The 22834-nt window shown below is 50.1% G+C and overlaps 1 protein-coding gene across 1 annotated transcript; it reads right to left on the reverse strand.

The window, feature by feature from the left end:
- Nucleotides 1-2261: 2261 nt before the first annotated feature.
- On the reverse strand, nucleotides 2262-11920 carry LOC148128573 (alkaline ceramidase 1-like). Its single transcript, XM_087948785.1, has 3 exons — nucleotides 11828-11920; nucleotides 3144-3258; nucleotides 2262-2404 (listed from the first exon to the last, which is right to left on the reverse strand). Exons 1-3 carry the CDS (start codon nucleotides 11918-11920, stop codon nucleotides 2262-2264), a joined length of 351 nt encoding a protein of 116 aa, XP_087804911.1.
- Nucleotides 11921-22834: the final 10914 nt, after the last annotated feature.

Here is a 22834-nt window from a genome sequence, read left to right on the forward strand (position 1 = left end):
TGGTTTCTAAAACCTAGTCTGTATGTGTCCTTTTGGTTTTTCTTGCCTAAGTGTAGGACTTTACTTTTCTCTACATTGAATTTCATTGTGTTAGATAGGGCCCAGTGTTCAAGTCTGTCAAGATCCATCTGGACCTTGAGCCTATCTTCTTGGGTGTTAGCTATTCCTGCCAGCTTAGTATCATCTGCAAATTGGGTAAGTTCCCCTTCTATTCCCTCATCTAAGTCGTTAATGAAGATATTGAAGAGTCTAAGACTCTTAGACTCTGGGCCTAAGAAAGAACCTTGTGGCACCCCACTGCTTACTTCCCTCCATGTAGACTTAGACCCACTAAGGACTGACTACTCGCTGAGTACGGTTTGCCAGCCAGTTGCGAATCCATCTAGTGGTGGTGCTATCTATTCCACTTTTTTCTAGCTTCCCAAGAAGTAGGTTGTGGTCTACTTTGTCGAATGCCTTGCTGAAATCTAAATCTCTCCTCCTCCTCCTCTTTCCTTTTCCTCCTTTTCTTCTTCCTTCCTCCTTTTCCTCCTCCTCTCCTCTTTCCCCTTCTCCCTCTCCTCCTCTTCGTCATTGCCTTCTTCTTCCTCCTCCTCCTCCTCCTCCTCTTCTCCGTTTCCTCCTCTCCTCCTGTTCTTCTTTTCCTCCTCTCCTTCTTCTTCCTTCCTCCTCTCCTTCTTCTTCTTCCTTCCTTCCTCCTCCTCCTCCTCTCTTTTCCTTTTCCTCCTCTCCTTCTTCTTCCTTCCTCCTCCTCCTCCCCATCTCTCTCCCCCTTCCTCCTCTCCTCCACCTCTTTCCTTTTCCTCCTCTCCTTCTTCTTCCTTCCTCCTCTCCTTCTTCTTCTTCCTTCCTCCTCTCCTCCTCCTCTCTTCCTTTTCCTCCTCTCCTTCTTCTTCCTTCCTCCTCTCCTCCTTCTTCTTCCTTCCTCCTCCTCCTCCTCCTTTTCCTTTTCCTCCTCTCCTTCTTCCTTCCTTCCTCCTCCTCCTCCTCCCCTCCCCTGAAGTAAGATTGCTGCCACACCTCTGCAGGGCACCATCCCAAACCGCTGGCAATGCCCATAAAACACAGGCTAGACCAAGGGCCCTACGCCAGTCCAGACAAATGGTGGTCTAATCTCTTCTTTAAAAACTCCCAGGGTTCGAGTAACCACAACTTCTGGTGGCAAGTCGTTCCGCTGGCTAATTGTTCTCCCTGCCAAAAAATTCCTCCTTCGTTCTAGGTTGCTGCACTTTTGGCCCCCAGAACTTCAGGTCCCCTTCGGCCTTGGCGCCTGCTGCCTGCTCAGCCGCCCCCAAGCTTTCGGCCTCCCTCTGCCATTGCCAGCCGGCACCTTTGGGGTCCAGAGAAGCCCCTCCCCCGCATCCCCACAAACCGCCCCTCTGCCCTCCAGCCGCAAGGGAACAGCTCAGAGGTGGGATTCAGCCGGTTCGGACCAGTTCTGGAGAACCAGTAGCGGAAATTTTGAGTAGTTTGGAGAGCCTCTGAGTGGCCCCTCTCCCCTCTATTTTCTGCCTCCTGAGTCCCAGCTGATTGAATGGATCTTCTTCGGTTGCCCCGCACAGGAGAACGGAGCTGGAAAGCAGGTGAGTGGGGTGGGGGAGGAAGGGAGGTTCTGCAGGATCCTTCCCCTGCCACGCCCACCAAGCCACGCCCACCAAGCCACGCCCACCAAGCCATGCCCACCAAGCCATGCCCACAGCTGATCAGGTCTTCTTTGGTTGCCCCGCACAGGAGAACGGAGCTGGAAAGCAGGTGAGTGGGGTGGGGGAGGGAAGGGAGGTTTTGCAGGATCCTTCCCCTGCCACGCCCACCAAGCCACACCCACCAAGCCACGCCCACCAAGCCACGCCCACCAAGCCACGCCCACCGAGCCACGCCCACCGAGCCACGCCCACAGCTGATCAGGTCTTCTTCAGTTGCCCTGCAACAGGAGAACGGAGCTGGAAAGCAGGTGAGTGGGGTGGGGAGGGAAGGGAGGTTCTGCAGGATCCTTCCCTGCCACGCCCACCAAGCCACGCCCACCAAGCCACACCCACCAAGCCACGCCCACCAAGCCATGCCCACAGCTGATCAGGTCTTCTTCGGTTGCCCCGCAACAGGAGAACGGAGCTGGAAAGCAGGTTAGTGAGGTGGGGGAGGGAAGGGAGGTTCTGCAGGATCCTTCCCCTGCCACGCCCACCAAGCCACGCCCAGAGAACTGGTAGTAAATTCTGAATTCCACCCCTGGAACAGCTGCCCGGGGGGGCCGTTGTTTGGCCCCCTTACCTGTTTTTGATGAAGGAAGGGAAGTAGCGGACCGGGAACCAGAAGCCGTAAGAGATGCAGAGCGTCCAAAGGATGGACAGTTCATCCAGGAGCTGCCCGGCGTAACTCAGGGTCACGTGGTAGTAGAAGGAGAAGACGCCTGGGGAGGAAGAGGGGCGACTTAACGGAATAACCAAGTCGGAAGGGGCCCTGGAGGTCTTCCAATCCAGCCCCCTGTTCGAACAGGCCGTCTCCTCACCGGCAAAGCCTCTGGGTTCAATGGAGGCCCATCAGAACCCCCTGAACAGTGACCATTCTCATCAACTCAGATCAATGGCCCGATGGCCTGCTTTACGACTGTCGTAACTGATGGCTGTAACTGGCGGGTTCCATTACGGTCATAAGGTGAGGACCATGCTTTCCCCAAAGGGTCCTTCCCACAGGTCGTCCTCAACCTACAGCCACAAATGAGCTCCAAATTTAACGTTGCTAAGGGAGGCGGTGGAGCTTCGCTTCATTTTATGATGCTTGGCAACCGGCTTGTATTTATGACGGTCGCAGAGTCCCTGGGGTCGACGCGATTCCCCCTTTGGTGACCTTCTGGCAAGCAAAGTCCACGTGGGAAGCTCGATTTACTTAATAACCGTGTGACCCACTGAACAACTGCACTGATTCACTTAACGACAGTGGCAAGACAGGGCCGTAAAATGGGGCAAAACTGCCTTGCCTGGCAACCGAAATGTTGGACTTTCTGAAGACTGACTCTGTGAATACAGCGCTAAAAGGAAGACGGAGCTAGTTCTCCTGAGGAGGATGCTCGGCTGGCCTACCGCGCAGGGCTGGCAGGAGGGAGGGCAGGCCTGGCCTTCTGCTCCTGTCCAGCCTTTGTGGCCACTTACCAATAATAAGCTGCAAGATGACGAAGCCCCGAATCGGCACCGGACGATAGCCAATGTAATCGGTGTTGAGCCACAACATCATGGGGGCCAGGATGAAAAAGGCCACGTTGCTGATCTGGAGAAGGGAGGGAGGGAGGGAGGAGAAAGAGGGGGAGGGAGGAGGGAGGGTAAGTAGGGGAGGGAGAGAGAAAGGAAGAAAGGAAGGAAGGAAGGAAGGAAGGAAGGAAGGAAGGAAGGAAGGAAGGAAGGAAGGAAGGAAGGAAGGAAGGAAGGAAGGAAGGGGGAAGCAGGGAGGGAGGGAGGGAGGAAGGAAGGAAGGAAAGAAGGGGGGAAGCAGGGGAGGGAGAGAAAGGGAGGAAGGAAGGAAGGAAGGAAGGAAGGAAGGGAGGGAGGGAGGGAGGGAGGGAGGGAGGAAGGGGGAAGCAGGGAGGAGGAAGAGAAAGTGAGGAAGGAAGGAAGGAAGGAAGGGGGAAGCAGAGGGAGGAGAGGGAGAGAAAGGAGGAAGGAAGGAAGGAAGGAAGGAAGGAAGGAAGGAAGGAAGGAAGGAAGGGAGAAGCGGGGAGGGAGAGAAAGTAAGGAAGGAAGGAAGGAAGGAAGGAGGAAGCAGGGAGGGAGGAAGAGAAAGGGAGGAAGGAAGGAAGGAAGGAAGGAAGGAAGGTGGAAGTAGGGAGGGAGGAAGGAAGGAAAGAAGGAAGGAAAGGGGAAGCAGGGAGGGAGAGAAAGGGAGGAGGAAGGAAGGAAGGAAGGAAGGAAGGAAGGGGGAAGCAGGGAGGGAGGAAGAGAAAGGGAGGGATAAAGGGAGGGAGGGAGGGAGGAAGGAAGGGGGAAGCAGGGAGGGAGGAAGAGAAAGGGAGGGATAAAGGGAGGGAGGGAGGAAGGAAGGGAGGGGGAAGCATGGAGGGAGGGATGGAGGAGGGAGGGGAGGAAGGGGAAAAGGAAAGAAAGGAGCAAGGGTGGGAGGGGAGGGAGAGGGAGGGAGGGAGAGGGAGGAAGGAAGGAAGGAAGGAAGGAAGGAAGGAAGGAAGGAAGGAAGGAAGGAAGGAAGGAAGGAAGGAAGGAAGGAGAGAAAGAGACAAAAAGGATTAGCAATGTGAGAAACCCGGATGGGGCAAATCTGTCCGAGGGGCAAAGCCAGTGGTACCAACTCTTTGACACCCGGGAACTACTGAGCCCCGGGGCAGAACGAGGGATGTGGGGTTGTAGAGAGAGTTAGGATCACTTCTGGATTCTCTATCATTTTTTCCTAGTTTTGTGTGTGCGTGATTTTTCCAAGCTTGGCTACTTTAAAACTTCGGGACTTTAATTCCCAGAATTCGTCAGTCCTGGGGGGGGGGGGAAGGGGCTGGCTGGGGAATTCTGGGAGCCGAAGTCTGTGAATCTTAACGTTGCCAAGTCCAGAGTTCCCTGGTCCAAGACAGCGTTTGTCCACCTGAAGACACCTGAAGGCCTGGATAGAAGAGAGCTGGAAGCAGGGGGGAGGGGTGTGGGGACTGCGACCGGTTCATCCCGGTTTGGGCGAACTGGTTGTTAATTTTTACGGTCCGTTCGGTGAACCGGCAAATCCCACTCCCGGCTGGCCCCTCCTGCCCTGCCCCTCCCCGCCTCTTCCCGGAGTCCCCACGGAGCCCATTTTGGATTCCAGGTAAGTGAAGAGACTCGGGGAGGGCGAAAAACAGGCGGCCTCCCGATGGCTTCTGGAGACCATTTTCGCCCTCCCAGTCAGGGAAACCCTCCGGAGCCTCTTCAGGGAGGGTGGAAATGCCCGCCCCCCGCCATGGTGCGGGTAGGCCATCTAGGCCAACCCACCCAGCAACGAGGCAGAGAACCAGTTGCTAGATTTTTTGAAGCCCACTCCTGGCTGGAAGGGACCTGGGAGGTCTTCTAGTCCAACCCTCTGCTCTATACCGTTTCAACTAAGTGACTGTGAGGACGAGTGAACTTCAACTCCCAGAATTCCCCAGCCAGCACAGGTGGATTTCAATGCCCAGAAATCTTTTGGCTTGCGTCCTTTTCTGGGCACGGATATTCACTTGTGGACGAGGGCTTGTGCTAAGAAATGATGCCCCACAGACCCTAAATTCTCCCACCAGCGATCCATTGTCTGGATTCCGGCAAACGCTTTCAAGTGGGATCTCTGTTGGCGTGTATATTTGTGTGTGTGTGTGTGTGTGTGTGTGTTGCAGCTTGGAGATCTCTAAGGTTTGCGTGCCTCCCTCCTGTCCTGAGATATTTATTTTTTTTTCCAAACATCCGGTTGGAATGGATGGACGTCGTGCCTGCTGATAATAATTCTCAATCAGAATAGAGCTGGAAGGGAACTTGGAGGTCCTCTAGTCAACCCCATTGCTCGAGCAGGAGATCCGGTACCATTTCAGACAAATGGCTGTCCATTTGTCTCTTCTTAAAAACCTCCAGTGACCCACAACTCCGAGTGGCAAGCAGTTCCACTGGTTAATTGTCCTCACTGTTAGGCAATTTCTCCTTAATTCCCAGTTGCTGCTCTCCTTGATGACTTTCTGTCTATTGTTTCTTGTCCTGCCCTCAGGTGCTTTAGAGAATAATTTGACCCCCTCTTCTTTGGGGCAACCCCTCAAATATTGGAAGGCTGCTATCATGTCACCCCTAATTCTTCTTTTCAAACCCAAATCCTGCAGCCATTTTTGATATGTTTTAGTCTCCAGGCCTTTGATCATCTTAGTTGCTCTTCTCTATCCTTTATCCAGTTGAGGACAATTAACCAGATGTCTCAACATGTGTTCAAATATTATGTTACGTTATTTGGAGAACCAGTTTGGCATAGTGTTGCTGACACCAGGCCAGAAACCCGAAACTGTGGGTTCAAGTCCTGAACTTGGGCAGGAACCCAGCTGGGTCACCCGGAGCTGGTCACCCTCAACTCTAGAAAAGTGGGGAAGATGAGGGCAAATCACATCTGAAAAGCCTTGCCAAGAAAACGGCAAGAACTTTTTCCGCGCTACCTCCGAGAAAAGCCGATTCAAAAATTTCTGCCACCAGATAAAAACTGAATGCACCAATTATCACATTAAACAAGAGGAAAACCTTCTACACATCCATTCCACCCGCACTTTCTACAATTTTGTAAACAACAAACTAAAAGACTCAAGGTCCATCCCACCCCTGATAGGACCTAATGGTAAAGACTGCAATGATGACACCACTAAAGCCAACATCTTTAACACATTCTTTGGCTCAGTATTTGTAAACAGAAATGGATCATGCCCAGTATTTCCTAGTCGTAACCAGACAACTACAGTGATCTAATACATATCGATTTTACAGAAGACAATGTTGAAAAAGCACTACGCAACCTAAAACCATCTCTATCTTTTGGACCAGACGGAATATGTGCCTACTTCTTAAAAAAGCTACCCACTGCCATAGCCGAACCTCTAAGCATAATCTTTGGAAAATCTTTCAGGACCAGCTCCTTGCCTAACCTATGGTCACAAGCCATAGTCATCCCCACCTTCAAAAAGGGAGACCCCAGCCTAGATGAAAATTACAGGCCAATCTCCTTATGCTGCGTCACCTGTAAAGTCATGGAATCAATTATTAACCAATCCATCATCCTCCACTTAGAGACAAACAACCTACTCTCTAATAAACAATTTGCTTTCAGAAAAAAACTATCCTGCAATCTGAAAAACATATGGACTACACAACTTGATCAGGGAAAAGCAATAGACGCAATCTACATAGACTTCTGTAAAGCCTTTGATTCAGTGGTACACGACAAACTACTCCTAAAACTAAAGTCTTATGGTATCTCTGGACACCTGCATAACTGGATAGAAGCATTCCTGGCAAACAGACAACAAATGGTCACAATTGGGAGTGTCCTATCAAATTCTGTACTATGTATCAGAATGGTCAAACAAATGGCAACTTTAAATCTCAACAAATAAATGCTCTGTCTTACATATTGGTAAAAAAAATCAGAAAATAAAATACAAGCTGAATAGTCAAGATCTTGTTGATGATCCAAACTCTGTCAAAGACCTTGGAATACTCATCTCTAATGATCTAAGTGCTCGAGCCCACTGTAACTACATAGCCAAAAAGGTGTTAAGAGTTGTTAACCTAATCCTACGTAGCTTTTTCTCTGGTAAAATCACACTACTAACTAGAGTATACAAAACATTTGCTAGACCAATACTCGAATACAGCTCATCAGTCTGAAACCCACATTACCTATCTGATATTAACACAGTTGAGAAAGTCCAGAAATATTTCACAAGAAGAGTTCTCCACTCCTCTACTCATTGCAGAATAGCTTATGTCACCAGACTTGAAATTCTAGACCTAGAAAACCTAGAACTACGCCGCCTTTGGTGTGATCTAAGTATGGTATATAAAATCATACATTGCAATGTCCTACCTGTCAACATAACAACACAAGAGCAAACAATAGATACAAACTCAAGATTAACCGCACCAAACTTGATTGCAGGAATTCGACTTCAGCAACAGAGGGGTCAATGTCTGGAATCCTCTACCTGACTCTGTGGTTTCTTCCCCAAACCCCAAAAACTTTAACCTTAGACTGCCTACTATTGACCTCACCCCTTTCCTAAGAGGTCTGTAGGGGGCGTGCATAAGCGCACCAACACATCCCTGTCCTATTGTTTCTTTGATTTTTCTTATATGTATCCTTTTCATGTATTCATAACTATGTTTATACTTATACCTATTATCTTATAATCTCTTGACAAAATAAAATAAATAAAAAATAAAATAAATTGGCATAGATTGAACAGAGGAACGGAAACAGGCTGTTTTCATGGCACGAGACGACTCCTTCGAACGATGAACTCGAACTATGAATAGACTAAGCCTGGAGGAATGTGTTGTGATTGTGGCAAAGTGGCACCTCTGTATTTGAAAGGTGACCCACACAGAAAGGAGTGGCCAGCCTCAAAGTGGACAGCAATTTCCTGACTGTAAGAAACATTCATCTTACGCCTCTCTCACCTGTCTCCTGAAGTCACATGGTGCATTAACAGAGGGATACAATGGAGATCAAGGGAGGTACTAATACCACTCTATAAAGCCTTAGTAAGGCCACACCTAGAGTCCTGCATCCAGTTTTGGTCACCACACAATTAAAAAGATGTTGAGACTCTAGAAAAAGTGCAGAGAAGAGCCACCAGGATGATTAGGGGACTGGAGGCTAAAACATATGAAGAACGGTTGCAGGAACCGGGCCTGGCTAGTCTAGTGGAGAGAAGGACCAGAGGAGACAGGAGAGCAGTCTTCCAATATTTGAGGGGCTGCCCCAGAGAGGAGGAAGGGGTCAAGCTATTCTCCAAGGTATCTGAAGGCCAGACAAGGAGCAATGGATGGAAACTGGCCAAGGAGAGATTCAACCTGGAAATAAGGACAACTTTTCTGACAGGGAGAACAATCAACCCATGGAACAGAAGTTGCCTTCAGAAGTTGTGGGAGCTTCATCCCTGGAGGCTTCCAAGAAGAGACTGGACTGCCATCTGTCAGAAATGGTGGTGTAGGGTCTCCTGCTTGGGCAGGGAGGGGGGTTGGACTAGATGACCTCCAAGGTCCCTTCCAACTCTGATTATCTGTTATCTGCTCCATCACAGGGAAGTTTTCCAGAAAGGATTGGATGACGAGGATTGCTGCTCTGGGAAGGGGGTTCTACTAGGCCATTCCAGACCAACGGTTGTCCGATTTCTTCTTAAAAACCTCCAGTGATGGAGCAGCCACAACTTCTGGAGGCCAGCAGTTCCACTGGTTAATTGTTCTCACTATCAGGAAATTCCTCCTCAGTTCCAGGTTGCTGGTCTCCTTGGTTCGTTTCCGTCCGTTGCTCCTTGTTCTGCCTCCAGGAGTTTTGGAGAAGAGGTTGACTAGGTTGCAAGGAAATGAAACCGCAGAACTTTCTAGCAAATGGCCACAAATCAGTGATTAACTGGATTCTTCTTCCTGGTCCACTGCTTTAATTGCTCAGGCTTCCACTGTTTAGTGCAGCGACGGCAAACCTTTTCGGCACCAAGTGCCCAAACTGGAATGCGTGTGCATGCGCACGCAGGAGCGCATGGCAGAGCACCAGGAACCTGAAGACGAGCTGGCCAGTGCATGCATGCCTGTTTTGGGGCTGTTTGGGGGGGGCATTTGGGGGGCATTTTCAGATGATTTGGGGGCCCTTTTTGGCCTGAAAATGGCCCCAAAAGGCCCCCAAAAGGCCCCCAAATGGCCTAGAAAATGGCCCAGAAAATAACCAGAAAACCAGCCAGGAAACAGCCTGGAAAAGATCTGGAAAACGGTCCAAAAAGGCTATAAAACAACCCAAAAAATGGCCTGAAAATCGTCTGAAAACAGTCTGAAAAATGGCCTAAAAATGGTCTGAAAAATGCATTGTTTTGGGCTGTTTTTCATGCCGTTTTCAGGCTGTTTCAGGCCATTTTCAGGCCATTTGGGGGGCATTTTTGCCCTGAAAACAGCCCAAAAACCAGCCAGAAAACAGCCTGGAAAACAATCCAAAAAATGGCTGGAAAACAACCTGAAAAATGGCCCGAAAAAGGCCCCCAAACAGTCTAAAAATGCCCTGGTTTGGGCCATTTTCCGTGCCATTTCCCAGCGCTCCGGGGCCCGCAAAGGCCAGCTGGCTGGCTACCCTTAACTCTAACCAGAAGGGCAGCTGGGGATGGCATGCGTGCCCATAGAGAAGGGCTCTGCGTGCCACCTCTGCTCAGGGGCCACAGGTTCACCATCCCGGGTCTGGTGCTTCCGAATCATTCCCTGTCCTGCCCACACCCAGGTCAGCCCCCTGGAGGGGTGGAGGGCAATTCCAGGGGATCCCAAGGCCCCCTTTCTCAACCGCGGCCGGTTGCCCAGACTGCGCTGCCTGACAAGTTCTTGGGAATCGAACTCCACCCGTCATGAAGTGGCTGGTTGAGAAACGTACGGTTGGCACACAGAAGGAGGAAACCCAGGGCATTCGAGGTGTCCCTTGCTGCAAAGCGAACAGGCCTGTAATGCGGTGAAAAATTCAAGATTCTAGACCTCAAGGACTGGGCTGGATTCTGAATTGGCTGGGAAAAATCCCACTGGCAGGTGAGGGAGAGTCAGGGAAGGGGCAGCCATTTTCAGTAGCTGGGCAACCCCAGAGAACCGATGGTCTGAGCCGACGGGGGAACCCTTTTTGCTCTAGAAGGGAGTAGGGGGGCCATTTCACAGGTTAACAGAGTTGGGAGGGACCTTGTAGGTCATCTAGTCCAACCTGCCCACCCAAGCAGGAGACCCTACGCCATTTCTGACAAATGGCAGTCCAGTCTCTTCTTGAAAGCCTCCAGGGATGAAGCTCCCACAACTTTCTTTCTTTCTTTCTCTTTCTTTCTTTCCTTCCTTCCTTCCTTCCTTCCTTTCTTCTTCCTTCCTTCCTTCCTTCCTTCATCTTCCTCTCCTTCTCTTCTCTCAGGATGAAGCTCCCACTTCTTTCTTTCTCTTTCTTTCTTTCTTTCTTTCTTTCTTTCTTTCTTTCTTTCTTTCTTTCTTTCTTTCTTTCTTTCTTCTTTCTTTTTCTTTTTTCTTTTCTTTTCTTTCTTTCTCTCTTTTTTCTTTCTTTCTCTTTCTTTCTACCTACCTACCTACCTGCCAACCTATCTATTATCAGATTAACAGAGTTGGGAGGGACCTTGTAGGTCATCTAGTCCAACCCCCCCACCCAAGCAGGAGACCCTACACCATTTCTGACAAATGGCAGTCCAGTCTCTTCTTGAAAGCCTCCAGGGATGAAGCTCCCACAACTTTCTTTCTTTCTTTCTTTCTTTCTTTCTTTCTTTCTTTCTTTCTTTCTTTCTTTCTTTCTTTCTTTCTTTCTTTCTTTCTTTCTTTCTTTCCTTCCTTCCTTCCTTCCTTCCTTCCTTCCTTCCTTCCTTCCTTCCTTCCTTCCTTCCTTCCTTCCTTTCCTCTCTCTCTCTCTTTTTCTTTCTCTTTCTTTCTTACCTCCCTACCTCCCTACCAACCTATCTATTATCAGATTAACAGAGTTGGGAGGGACCTTGTAGGTCATCTAGTCCAACCCCCACCCGAGCAGGAGACCCTACACCATTTCTGACCGATGGCCATCCAGTCTCTTCTTGAAACCCTCCAGGAGGTCCAACCCCTGCCCTGCTCCCACAACTTCCGAAGGCAACTTCTGTTCCATGGGTTGATTGTTCTCACTGTCAGAAAGTTTCTCCTTATTTCTACGTTGAATCTCTCCTTGGTCAGTTTCCATCCATTATTCCTTGTCTGGCCTTCAGGGGCTTTGGAGAATAGCTTGACCCCTGCCTCCTCCTCTCTGGGGCAGCCCCTCCCTCAAATATTGGAAGGCTGCTCTCCTGTCTCCCCTGGTCCTTCTCTTTCCTAGACTAGCCAAGCCCGGTTCCTGCAACGGTTGTTCGTATGTTTCAGCCACCCTGGTTTCTCTTCTCTGCCCTCTTTCTAGGTCATCTAGTCGAACCCCCTACTCAAAGCAAGAGATCTTCATCCCATCGCCATCCAATGGTTGTCCACTCTATTCCCGAAAACCTCCAGGGATGGAGCACCCACGCAGCCCCCTCGTACCCCCAGTGGATGGGCAGGTGAGAAGGGGGGTGGGGGAAACGAAGCACCTGCCCTTATCCAAAGAGATTCCCGCACGTTCTCCGGAGAAGTTGTATTACCGAGTTGTAATATTCAGCAATATATTCCGAGCGCTCGAAGTTGGCTTCGCACCAGTCCACCTCGGAGCTGAGATAAGAGAAAATGTGCCGCATCCTGAGGCTGTCGACTCTGCCGTTCTAGGAGAGGAGGGGAAAGGAGAAAAAAAAAAAGAGAAGAAGAGGGAAGAAATGAGGCAAAGTTGCCCGTCCAGCTTTTCTGCCTCTTGGTGCTCCCTTTTATGGGGCCTGGCCCACGCGGCACAAGGGGTGAGCCCACGCACTGCCTGCCCTGCCGGATGCGTGGCCAAATTAACTTTATTATTAGATGCCGGATGGAGTGCCGTGTCTGACTAATTCTTTGAATCGTTGATTTTAATCTGCCTTTTGCAGCATGCCCAGGTCTGGTGGCCATGAGTTCCACAGGGGAATCGTCTCACCTGGGGCGGCCGCTCCTTCCCAAAATGCTTCATTGGGATGCCAGAAAGGGCCGATTCCTGTCCGTCTCACCAAGGTCCGTTCCGACTCTCTTAATCTATTGAATAGTCTACGTTCTCCTGCTTGGGGTGGGGGGCTGGGCTAGATGCCCTCAAAGGTCCCTTCCAACTCTGCTAATCTGTTGAATGGTGTAGGTTCTCCTGCTTGGGCACGGGGGATGGATTAGATGACCTCCAAGGTCCCTTCCAGCTCTGCTAATCTGTTAAATGGTGTAGGTTCTCCTGCTTTGGGGTGGGGGGCTTGGACTAGATGACCTCCAAGTTCCCTTCCGACTCTGCTAATCTGTTGAATGGTGTAGGTTCTCCTGCTTGGGCGGGGTGGTTGGACTAGATGACCTCCAAGGTCCCTTCCAACTCTCTTAATCTGTTAAATGGTGTAGGTTCTCCTGCTTGGGCGGGGTGGTTGGACTAGATGACCTCCAAGGTCCCTCCCAACTCTGCTAATCTGTTAAATGGTGTAGGTTCTCCTGCTTGGGTGGGGGGTTGGACTAGATGACCTCCAAGGTCCCTCCCAACTCTCTTAATCTGTTGAATGGTCTACGTTCTCCTGCTTGGGGTGGGGGGTGGGCTAGATGCCCTCAAAGGTCCCTTCCAACTCTGCTAATCTGTTGAATGGTGTAGGTTCTCCTGCTTGGGCGGGGTGGTTGGACTAGATGACCTCCAAGGTCCCTTCCGACTCTGCTAATCTGTTAAATGATGTAGGTTCTCCTGCTTAGGCGGGAGTTGGACTAGATGACCTCCAAGGTCCCTTCCTACTCTGCTAATCTGTTAAATGATGTAGGTTCTCCTGCTTGGGTGGGGGGTTGGACTAGGTGACCTCCAAGGTCCCTTCCAACTCTGCTAATCTGTTAAATGATGTAGGTTCTCCTGCTTGGGCGGGGAGTTGGACTAGATGACCTCCAAGGCCCCTTCCGACTCTCTTAATCTGTTAAATGATGTAGGTTCTCCTGCTTGGGCGGGGGGTTGGACTAGGTGACCTCCAAGGTCCCTTCCAACTCTGCTAATCTGTTGAATGGTCTAGGTTCTCCTGCTTGGGCGGAGGGGTTGGACTAGGTGACCTCCAAGGCCCCTTCCTACTCTGCTAATCTGTTAAATGATGTAGGTTCTCCTGCTTGGGGGGGTTGGACTAGATGACCTCCAATGTCCCTTCCAGCTCTCCTAATCTGTTAAATGGTGTAGGTTGTCCTGCTTGGGCGGGGGGGTTGGACTAGTTGACCTCCAAGCTCCCTTCCAACTCTGTTAATCTGTGAAATTTGCATTGGGTAAGACACACACACACACACACACAGAGACACTCAGGATGTGGTTTCAGGAGGCGTTTCGGAGGCGCAGCTTCTTCAACCGCTTGAGCTGCCATTCCTCACACGCCTGATCGAATCATCCATCGCCCGGGGGATCGAGTAAAATACGCTTTGTGGTACTGCACATTCCAGCCTCCTTCGTGTTGTCATTGCAGCCAGGCAACTATTTGTGACACCGCATCCTGGCCCACAGGTAAGAGGAACAGAAGAACAGCGTTGGGTAAGGGACCTCAGAGGTCATCTAGCCCAACTCCCCCCCCCGTGCTCACGCAGGACTCTCTCTATAGCATTCCAGACACACGGCTGTCAAGTCATTTCTTGAGAACGAAAACCGCACAGAGTCATCCTTATCCCCTCCTGACCCCACTCCTTTCTTCGCTATGGGAGCTGCGGAGAACACATCCGCCCTGCTTTCCAGGGGTGTAGGTGAACCCCAACTTGTCTTCCACTGGGATGGAGGATTTATTTCAAGCTACTTTCTGTACTTTTCAAAGCTGGCAACCCTTAGGACAGGGGTGGGCAAACTACGGCCCGCGGGCCACATCCGGCCCGTTGGTCTGTCCAATGCGGCCCGCCCCTGAAAAAAATCGCTGCCATTGGTCTGTCCAATCCGGCCCGCCCCTGAAAAAAATTGCTGGGCGTGGCGTAATTGCCCTGTGCCACGTGGCCCCCAAAGCTGCAAAACAGTGCGGAGCGATCTAGGGGTAGGAAAGAAAAGAAATTTGCAAAGGCCTCAGCTGGGAGTTCGAAATCACCTTGAGTGCGACCTCTCCGAAGGTGAGTCCCCGCCCGATCCCCTTTTTCCCGGGGTTTCCAGGCTTAAACTTTGCAAAGGCAAAGCTTGCAGGCTGGAGCGTCTTCCCGCCGAGGAGCGGGAAGGGTTCCACCGGCGGGCGGGCGGGTTGCTTGGAGCCACCTAAAGCTAGGCCGCTGCTGGTGGAGCCTTGCCCTGCCTTGGTGCCCGTTTTCCGGCTCGGGCGGTCCTGCTCGGGCGGCACTTTAAAAGCCTGCTCCCAGCACCCGAGCAACTTCCCAGCAACTTTCGGCTTCGTTTAACTCGTGGGCGCTCGCGCCTGGCCCCGAGCTGCGCGGGCGGAAGGGAAGCCGGCGGGCGGGCAGGCAGGCTGCTTGGAGGAGGCTCCGGGCTTCCCCTCCGCCAGGCGCAGCGCCCACGAGTTAAAACAAGCCGAAGTTGCTGGGAAGTTGCTCCGCTTTTCCAGGGCTTTGCAAAGGCAAAGTTTGCAGGCTGGAGCGTCTTCCCGCCGAGGAGTGGGAAGGTTCCGCCCAGCGGGCGGGCGGGCTGCTTAAACTTTGCTCGGGCGGCACTTTAAAAGCCTGCTCCCAGCACCGAGCAACTTCCAGCAACTTCGGCTTCCTTTTAACTCGCGGGCGCTCGCGCCTGGCCCCGAGCCGCGCCGCAAAGGGGACGTCCGGTGGGCAGGCGGGCAGGCTGCTTGGAGTAGGTGACCGGCGGCGCTCGGGCTTCCCCTCCGCCGTGCAGCTCGGGGCAAGGCGCGAGCGCCAGAGTTAAAGCGAAGCCGAAAGTTGCTGGGAAGTTGGTCGTTTTCCAGGGCTTTGCAAAGGCAAAGTTTGCAGGCTGGAGCGCCTTCCCGCCAAGGAGCGGGAAGGGTTCCGCCCGATGGGCGGTGCGGGCTGTTTGGAGCGGGCTGCCATGCGGCTCGGGCGAGCGCGAGCGCCCGCGAGTTAAAACGAAGCCGAAGTTGCTGGGAAGTTGCTCAGGTGCTGGGAGCAGGCTTTTAAAGTGCCGCCCGAGCAAAGTTTAAGCAGCCCGCCGGGCGGAACCCTTCCCGCTCCTCGGCGGGAAGACGCTCCAGCCTGCAAACTTTGCCTTTGCAAAGCCCTGGAAAACGGAGCAACTTCCCAGCAACTTTGAACGGCTTGCTTTTAACTCGCGGGTGCTCGCGCCTGGTGGAGGGGAAGCCGGAGCCTCCTCCAAGCAGCCTGCCCTCCCCGCCCGCGGGCTTCCCTTCCGCGCGGGGCCAGGCGTGAGCGCCCTGAGTTAAAGGAAGCCGAAAGTTGCTGGGAAGTTGCTCGGATTTCCGGGCTTCCAGGCTTAAACTTTGCTCGGGCGGCACTTTAAAAGCCTGCTCCCAGCACCCAAGCAACTTCCCAGCAACTTTCGGCTTCCTTTTAACTCACGGGCGTTTGCGCCTGGCCCCGAGCCACGCGGCAGAGGGAAGCCCGGTGGGCGGGCAGGCTGCTTGGAGGCGACCCGGTGGTGCTCCGGCAGCAGCAAGAGGCAGTTTCGCCCGGGCTCCGCTCAGGTGTCCGGCTGGGGCTGTCAGGAGTTGCTACCGCCGGCGCAGCTCCATGCGGCTCCAGTCCCGCGTTGCCTTGGGAAGGAAAAGGCAAAACCAGGAGCCGCTGAGCCTGAGCCTCCGGTGCCGCTGCTCCCGTTGCAAAGCACCGCCGCGGCTCTTCCTTTTGCCTTTCCCTTCCCGAGGCAATGCGGGACTGGAGCCACGCGGAGCCGCGCCGGCGGTAGCAACTCCTGACTCAGAGGGCCTCCGAGGGGAGGGAGCCTCCGAGGGAGGGGAAGGAGGAGAAGAGGGGGAGGGGGCGATTCCCAAAAATCTTGTGCTGACCCGGCCCGTCTGTCAAATTTTAAAAGTCAATGCGCCCCCGAGCCAAAAGTTTGCCCACCCCTGCCTTAGGACCTCGGTGCTGTCTGGGCTTGGAACGAGGAGAGCAGAGAGAGGAGAAGAGAAGAGACACTAGAATATGCTGGAGAAGAGAGACTAGAATATAGGAGAGGAGAAGAGAGGAGAAGAGAGGAGAAAAGACAGAATAGAATATGCTGGAGCAGAGAGACTAGAATATAGAGGAGAGGAGAGGAAGAAGAGGAGAGCAGAGCAGAGGAGAAGAAAAGAGAGACTAGAATATAGAGGAAAGGAGAGGAAGAAGAGCAGAGCAGAGCAGAGGAGAAGAAAAGAGAGACTAGAATATAGAGGAGAGGAGAGGAAGAAGAGCAGAGCAGAGCAGAGGAGAAGAGAAGAGAGACTAGATTATAGAGGAGAGGAGAGGAAGAAGAGCAGAGCAGAGCAGAGGAGAAGAGAAGAGAGACTAGAATATAGAAGAGAGGAGAGGAAGAAGAGCAGAGCAGAGCAGAGGAGAAGAGAAGAGAGACTAGAATATAGAGGAGAGGAGAGGAAGAAGAGCAGAGCAGAGCAGAGGAGAAGAGAAGAGAGACTAGAATATAGAGGAGAGGAGAGGAAGAAGAGCAGAGCAGAGCAGAGGAGAAGAGAAGAGAGACTAGAATATAGAGGAGAGGAGAGGATGAAGAGCAGAGCAGAGCAGAGGAGAAGAAAAGAGGGACTAGAATATAGAAGAGAGGAGAGGAAGAAGAGCAGAGCAGAGGAGAGGAGAAGAGAAGAGAGACTAGAATATAGAAGAGAGGAGAGGAAGAAGAGGAGAGCAGAGCAGAAGAGACTAGAATGTAGAAGAGAGGAGAGGACAAGAGAGGAGAAAAGAGAGAATAGAATATGCTGGAGAAGAGAGACCAGCATATAGAAGAGAGGAGAGGAGAGGAAGAAGAGCAGAGCAGAGCAGAGCAGAAGAGAAGAGAGACTAGAATATAGAAGAGAGGAGAGGAAGAAGAGCAGAGCAGAGCAGAGGAGAAGAGAAGAGAGACTAGAATATAGAGGAGAGGAGAGGAAGAAGAGCAGAGCAGAGCAGAGGAGAAGAGAAGAGAGACTAGAATATAGAGGAGAGGAGAGGAAGAAGAGCAGAGCAGAGCAGAGGAGAAGAATAGAGAGACTAGAATATAGAAGAGAGGAGAGGAAGAAGAGCAGAGCAGAGCAGAGGAGAAGAGAAGAGAAACTAGAATATAGAGGAGAGGAGAGGAAGAAGAGCAGAGCAGAGGAGAAGAGAAGAGAGACTAGAATATAGAGGAGAGGAGAGGAAGAAGAGCAGAGCAGAGCAGAGGAGAAGAGAAGAGAGACTAGAATATAGAGGAGAGGAGAGGAAGAAGAGCAGAGCAGAGGAGAAGAAAAGAGAGACTAGAATATAGAAGAGAGGAGAGGAAGAAGAGCAGAGCAGAGCAGAGGAGAAGAAAAGAGAGACTAGAATATAGAGGAGAGGAGAGGAAGAAGAGCAGAGCAGAGCAGAGGAGAAGAAAAGAGAGACTAGAATATAGAAGAGAGGAGAGGAAGAAGAGCAGAGCAGAGCAGAAGAGACTAGAATGTAGAAGAGAGGAGAGGACAACAGAGGAGAAAAGAGAGAATAGAATATGCTGGAGAAGAGAGACTAGCATATAGAAGAGAGGAGAGGAGAGGAAGAAGAGGAGAGCAGAGCAGAGGAGAAGAGAAGAGAGACTAGAATATAGAAGAGAAGAGAGAAGAGAGGAGAGAATAGAATATGCTAGAGATGAGAGACTAGAATATAGAAGAGAGGAGAGGAGAGGAAGAAGAGGAGACCAGAGCAGAGGAGAAGAGATACTAGAATATAGAAGAGAGGAGAGGAGAAGAAGAAGAAGAAGAGAAGAGCAGAAGAGAAGAGAGACTAGAATATAGAAGAGAAGAGAGGAGAGGAGAGAATAGAATATGCTAGAGATGAGAGACTAGAATATAGAAGAGAGGAGAGGAAGAAGAGGAGAGCAGAGCAGAAGAGAAGAGAGACTAGAATATAGAAGAGAGGAGGACAAGAGAGGAGAAAAGAGAGAATAGAATATGCTGGAGAAGAGAGACTAGCATATAGAAGAGAGGAGAGGAAGAAGAGCAGAGCAGAGCAGAAGAGAGACTAGAATATAGAAGAGAGGAGAGAAGAGAGGAGAGGAGAGAATAGAATATGCTAGAGATGAGAGACTAGAATATAGAAGAGAGGAGAGGAAGAAGAGGAGAGCAGAGCAGAGGAGAAGAGAGACTAGAATATAGAAGAGAGGAGAGGAGAAGAAGAAGAGCAGAGCAGAGGAGAAGAGAGACTAGAATATAGAAGAGAGGAGAGAAGAGAGGAGAGGAGAGAATAGAATATGCTAGAGATGAGAGACTAGAATATAGAAGAGAGGAGAGGAAGAAGAGGAGAGCAGAGCAGAGGAGAAGAGAGACTAGAATATAGAAGAGAGGAGAGGACAAGAGTGGAGAAAAGAGAGAATAGAATATGCTGGAGAAGAGAGACTAGCATATAGAAGAGAGGAGAGGAAGAAGAGCAGAGCAGAGCAGAGCAGAAGAGAAGAGAGACTAGAATATAGAAGAGAAGAGAGAAGAGAGGAGAGGAGAGAATAGAATATGCTAGAGAAGAGAGACTAGAATATAGAAGAGAGGAGAGGAAGAAGAGCAGAGCAGAGGAGAAGAGAGACTAGAATGTAAAAGAGAGAAGAGGAGGAAGAGAGAGAGAGAGGAGAGGAGAGAGAATTATATGCTAACGAAGAGAGACTAGAATATAGAAGAGAGGAGAACAGAGGAGAGGAGAGAAAGAGGGGGAAAGGGGCTTGTCATCTGTCCCCTGCTTCACTTCCTTTCACCACAACACACACACAAACACACACGCATGCACAGTGTGACTCTCCAACATCAACCTTACTTTTCGGTTTAGCCGGTTTCTTGCATCAGAGGCAGGGAGCCAGCACTCTAAAAAAAGTCGGTGCCAGGGGGAATGCAAAAGGCCAGTGGTCACCATCGCCCGGCAAGTCCTGATTTTAGGCATGGCTGCAGCCGTGCCCCTGAGCATGTGCAGAGATCAGAAAAGAGGGAGGGAAAAACCAACAACCACAACCTTCCAGCCCGAGCAGGAATGTCTCCTTCTTCCTACCTGTCTCGGAGGAGTCTCTGCTTTCTCCCCACCTTGGCGCCTTGTCCCCTGCTGTGCCGGCAGGTGTTCAGGCACCTCTCCTTCCAACCTGTTTTGCCACCTGCGGATGGAAGGAACTGGCCCCGAGGAGGTCAAAGGGGAAACTGAGGCAGCAGAGAGCAGAGCCCTGGCTGTCAATACCAACGCTGGCTGTTTCAGCAGCTGACCGCCTCTTGAAGAAAAGATTTAAATAAATCCGCCTCGGAGTGCGAGGAAAGGGGGGGAGCCAGGTGGCCCTCATCACAGGTGGGGGGGTGGCAGGAGGGCCGCCCACCCCCTGAAACAGCATCTTTCCACCCGCTGAGGTAGCGATTCCTTCAGACGGGACTCCGAGCACCCCGACCCGTTTGGGGAGTTTCATTTCGTCACGCCGACCTGAATCTCCTTGGTTGCCCTGAAGCTACGAAGGGCTACGAAGGGCTGCGTGGCAGCCGGAGCTTTGCAGCAGATGGCAGCTGGCTCACCTTCTTTCAGGCAGAAAGGCAGCCGGTCCTCAACTTACGGCCGTTCGTTTAGGGACCGTTCAAAGGGACCACGGCACCAGTGGTGGTATTCTACTGGTTCGGCCTGGCTCGGCCGAGCCGGTAGTGCCGATGAGCAGCGGAGAACGAACCGATTCTTTCCACTGCTCTGCTGTTGGGCCCACCCGCCCGCCTGGACTCCCGTACTCCCCTTCATCCTCTGCTGTTGAAGCGAGTGCCGTGTGGAAGCTGCTAAAGCGACCGAGAGAGAGTGCAGGCTTGCAGGAGGCGAGTGGGAACGCCTCTGCGCCTGTGCAAAGTGCGCTTTGTTTGCACGCGCATGCACGCAAAGTGCGCCCACCAAGCCACACCCACCAAACTGGTGGTAAAACATTTTGAATCCCAACAGTTATACGGCACACTGGCCCACTGTTGCAGCCTTCCCTGCCCTTGCGGGAATAAAAATCGGGCGCTCGCCAACCCGACTCATATTTATGATGGTCACAGAGTCCCTGGGGAGGGGAGGTCGGTCATGGGGTCCCCGTTTGGTGAGCTCCTGGCAAGCAAGCTCTATGGGGGAAGCCAGATTTGCTTAACGACGGTGTTATTCGCTTAACCGCCATGACGAAAAAAGACGTAATACCGGGGGTGGGGCAAAACTCACCAAACAGCTCTTTGGCTTAAATTTTGGCCTCTGTTTTGGCTGCCTCCCACAGGCCGTTTCTCAACTTACATTCACCGCTGTCAACCATTGGGAAGCAATGGGGGGGGGTGTCGTTGGGCGAGTCGCCCTCCGTTTTACAACTATTTTGCCACAGTCATTAAATGAGTTGCAGGGCTGTTGAAAGGAACCTGATTTGGCTTCTGGGAAGGTCCCCAAGTGAGGATGGCCGTACACCGGAAGGCTTGCCACCGTCGTAACTATGGGCCAAATAAATAAAGCGTACATTCAGGGTGACAATAAAGTTATTTGTAAGTCTTCTATGTATATTGAACAATTAAAACTCAGACCACCACATTTTCTGAACAGTTTTTTTTATCCCAGGACTATAATTGCACTTAACAATGAACTTAAGGACCACCATCAGTGAGCTGTTGGACCGTAGATAACAAATAACAGATAATCAGAGTTGGAAGGGTCTTCGTAGGTCATCTAGTCCAACCCCCCCAGCCACCCAAGCGGGAGACCCTACACCATTTCTAACAAATGGCAGTCCAAGTATTACTTGGTCTGTTGTGTGGATGCTTGGGTGTTTTATGGCAGGGGTCTCCAACCCTGGCAACTTTAAGCCTGGCGGACTTCAACTCCCAGAATTCCCCAGCCAGCTGGCTGGGGAATTCTGGGAGTTGAAGTCCGCCAGGCTTAAAGTTGCTAAGGTTGGAGACCCCTGTTTTAGGGGGAGGGGAATTTTGGTGGGTGGGGTGTGTGTTTGGGGATTGTCATGTGTGTGTGCGTGTTGGGCCTGGTCTCTGGGTGTTATGTGAATTTTGTTGTATGTGTGTACTGTATATACTTACAATGACAATACAGTATTATTATTATTGTTGTTGTTGCTTATTATTATTATTATTATTATTATTATTATTATTATTATTATTATTATTATTATTATTATTATCTTTAGTGAGATTCACAGCCTTTGGGGCTGGTTGGTAGCTCAACACTCGAATCCTAACCAAGGACCTAGGAACTGTTCAGGCAGAGTCGAAGGATATAAGCTGTTCCAAGAAGGGTGGGGTTTTTTTGTAAAATCAGGGTATTCAAGTCTGATAAATTTGGGATTTCCAAATTGCGAGGCAGCCCTTTAGGTGTTGCTCCAAGGGCTCCAATCACAATTGGGATAACACTTTTCCAAAGTCGCTCAACTTCAATTTGTAAGTCCCGATACTTTGCGGCATGTTGTGGGCCAAATGCCTGTTATTTTTATTATTGCATGTCTCTATGGATGTGATGCATTTTTTTTTTAATTTTATTGGTTTTTAAAAACAAACAAAAACAAACAAAACATAAAAACATCAAGTTATCTTCCATAGGTGTACATACAGTGTGCCAATTGGTTTACAAATAGTTTTGTGCTTCCATTTCGTAGTCTTCAATTACAATTACATTGCATATAATCTCATATTGTCAATCAAAAATTAAATACCTTAGTATCATTATTAATCAATCATTTGACTATACTTTTATTCATTCATGTTTTACAAGATAATCATAATTTACTTAGTTTATTTTATAACAGTTCGTATTATCATCCCAAATCTATCCTAAAATCATTTTGTAGATATAATAAGAAAGAAGTACATCTTCGTATATTTATTATTTTCTAAAAGTCTACATATTTCATTACTGTATTTTATTGTCTAACCATTGATAGAAAAGATCCCAACTTTTATAAAATTGTTTATCCTCTTGTTCTCTAATTTAAAATGTCAATCTACTCATTTCAGCACATTCCAATATTTTCTTAATGATTTCCTCCTGTGATGGTATCTTCTCATTTTTCCAGTTTTTAGCAAATACAATCCTAGCCGCTGTTAATACATTTACAATCAGGTATTTCAATTCTTTACTATATATTTCAGGTAAAATTCCCAATAAAAATATCTCTGGTTTCAAATCTATATGCTTTTTTGTCATTTTTTTCCAATTACGTGTGGATTTTAGTCCAATATTTTTTAGCATCCGCACAAGTCCACCACATATGGTAATATGAGCCAGGTGTCTGATGACATTTCCAACATTTTTCAGATTTATTCTTGAACATTCTTGCTATTCTTGTTGGGGGAAAATGCCACCTGTAAAACATCTTATACAAATTTTCTTTATATGCTGTTGACATTGTCATTTTATAATTTGCGACCACAATTTTTGCCATTTCTCTAAATCGATCCCATATCCAAAATTCTTCCCCCAAGCAATCATAGTTTCTTTAACTTGTTCTTCTTCTAGTTTAATTTCTAATAAAT

Source organism: Notechis scutatus, unplaced genomic scaffold, assembly GCF_049901735.1.
Source record: "Notechis scutatus isolate UNSWTSFEM ecotype Mainland unplaced genomic scaffold, rNotScu1.2 NSCUSCF20, whole genome shotgun sequence".
NCBI classification, from domain to species: domain Eukaryota; kingdom Metazoa; phylum Chordata; class Lepidosauria; order Squamata; family Elapidae; genus Notechis; species Notechis scutatus.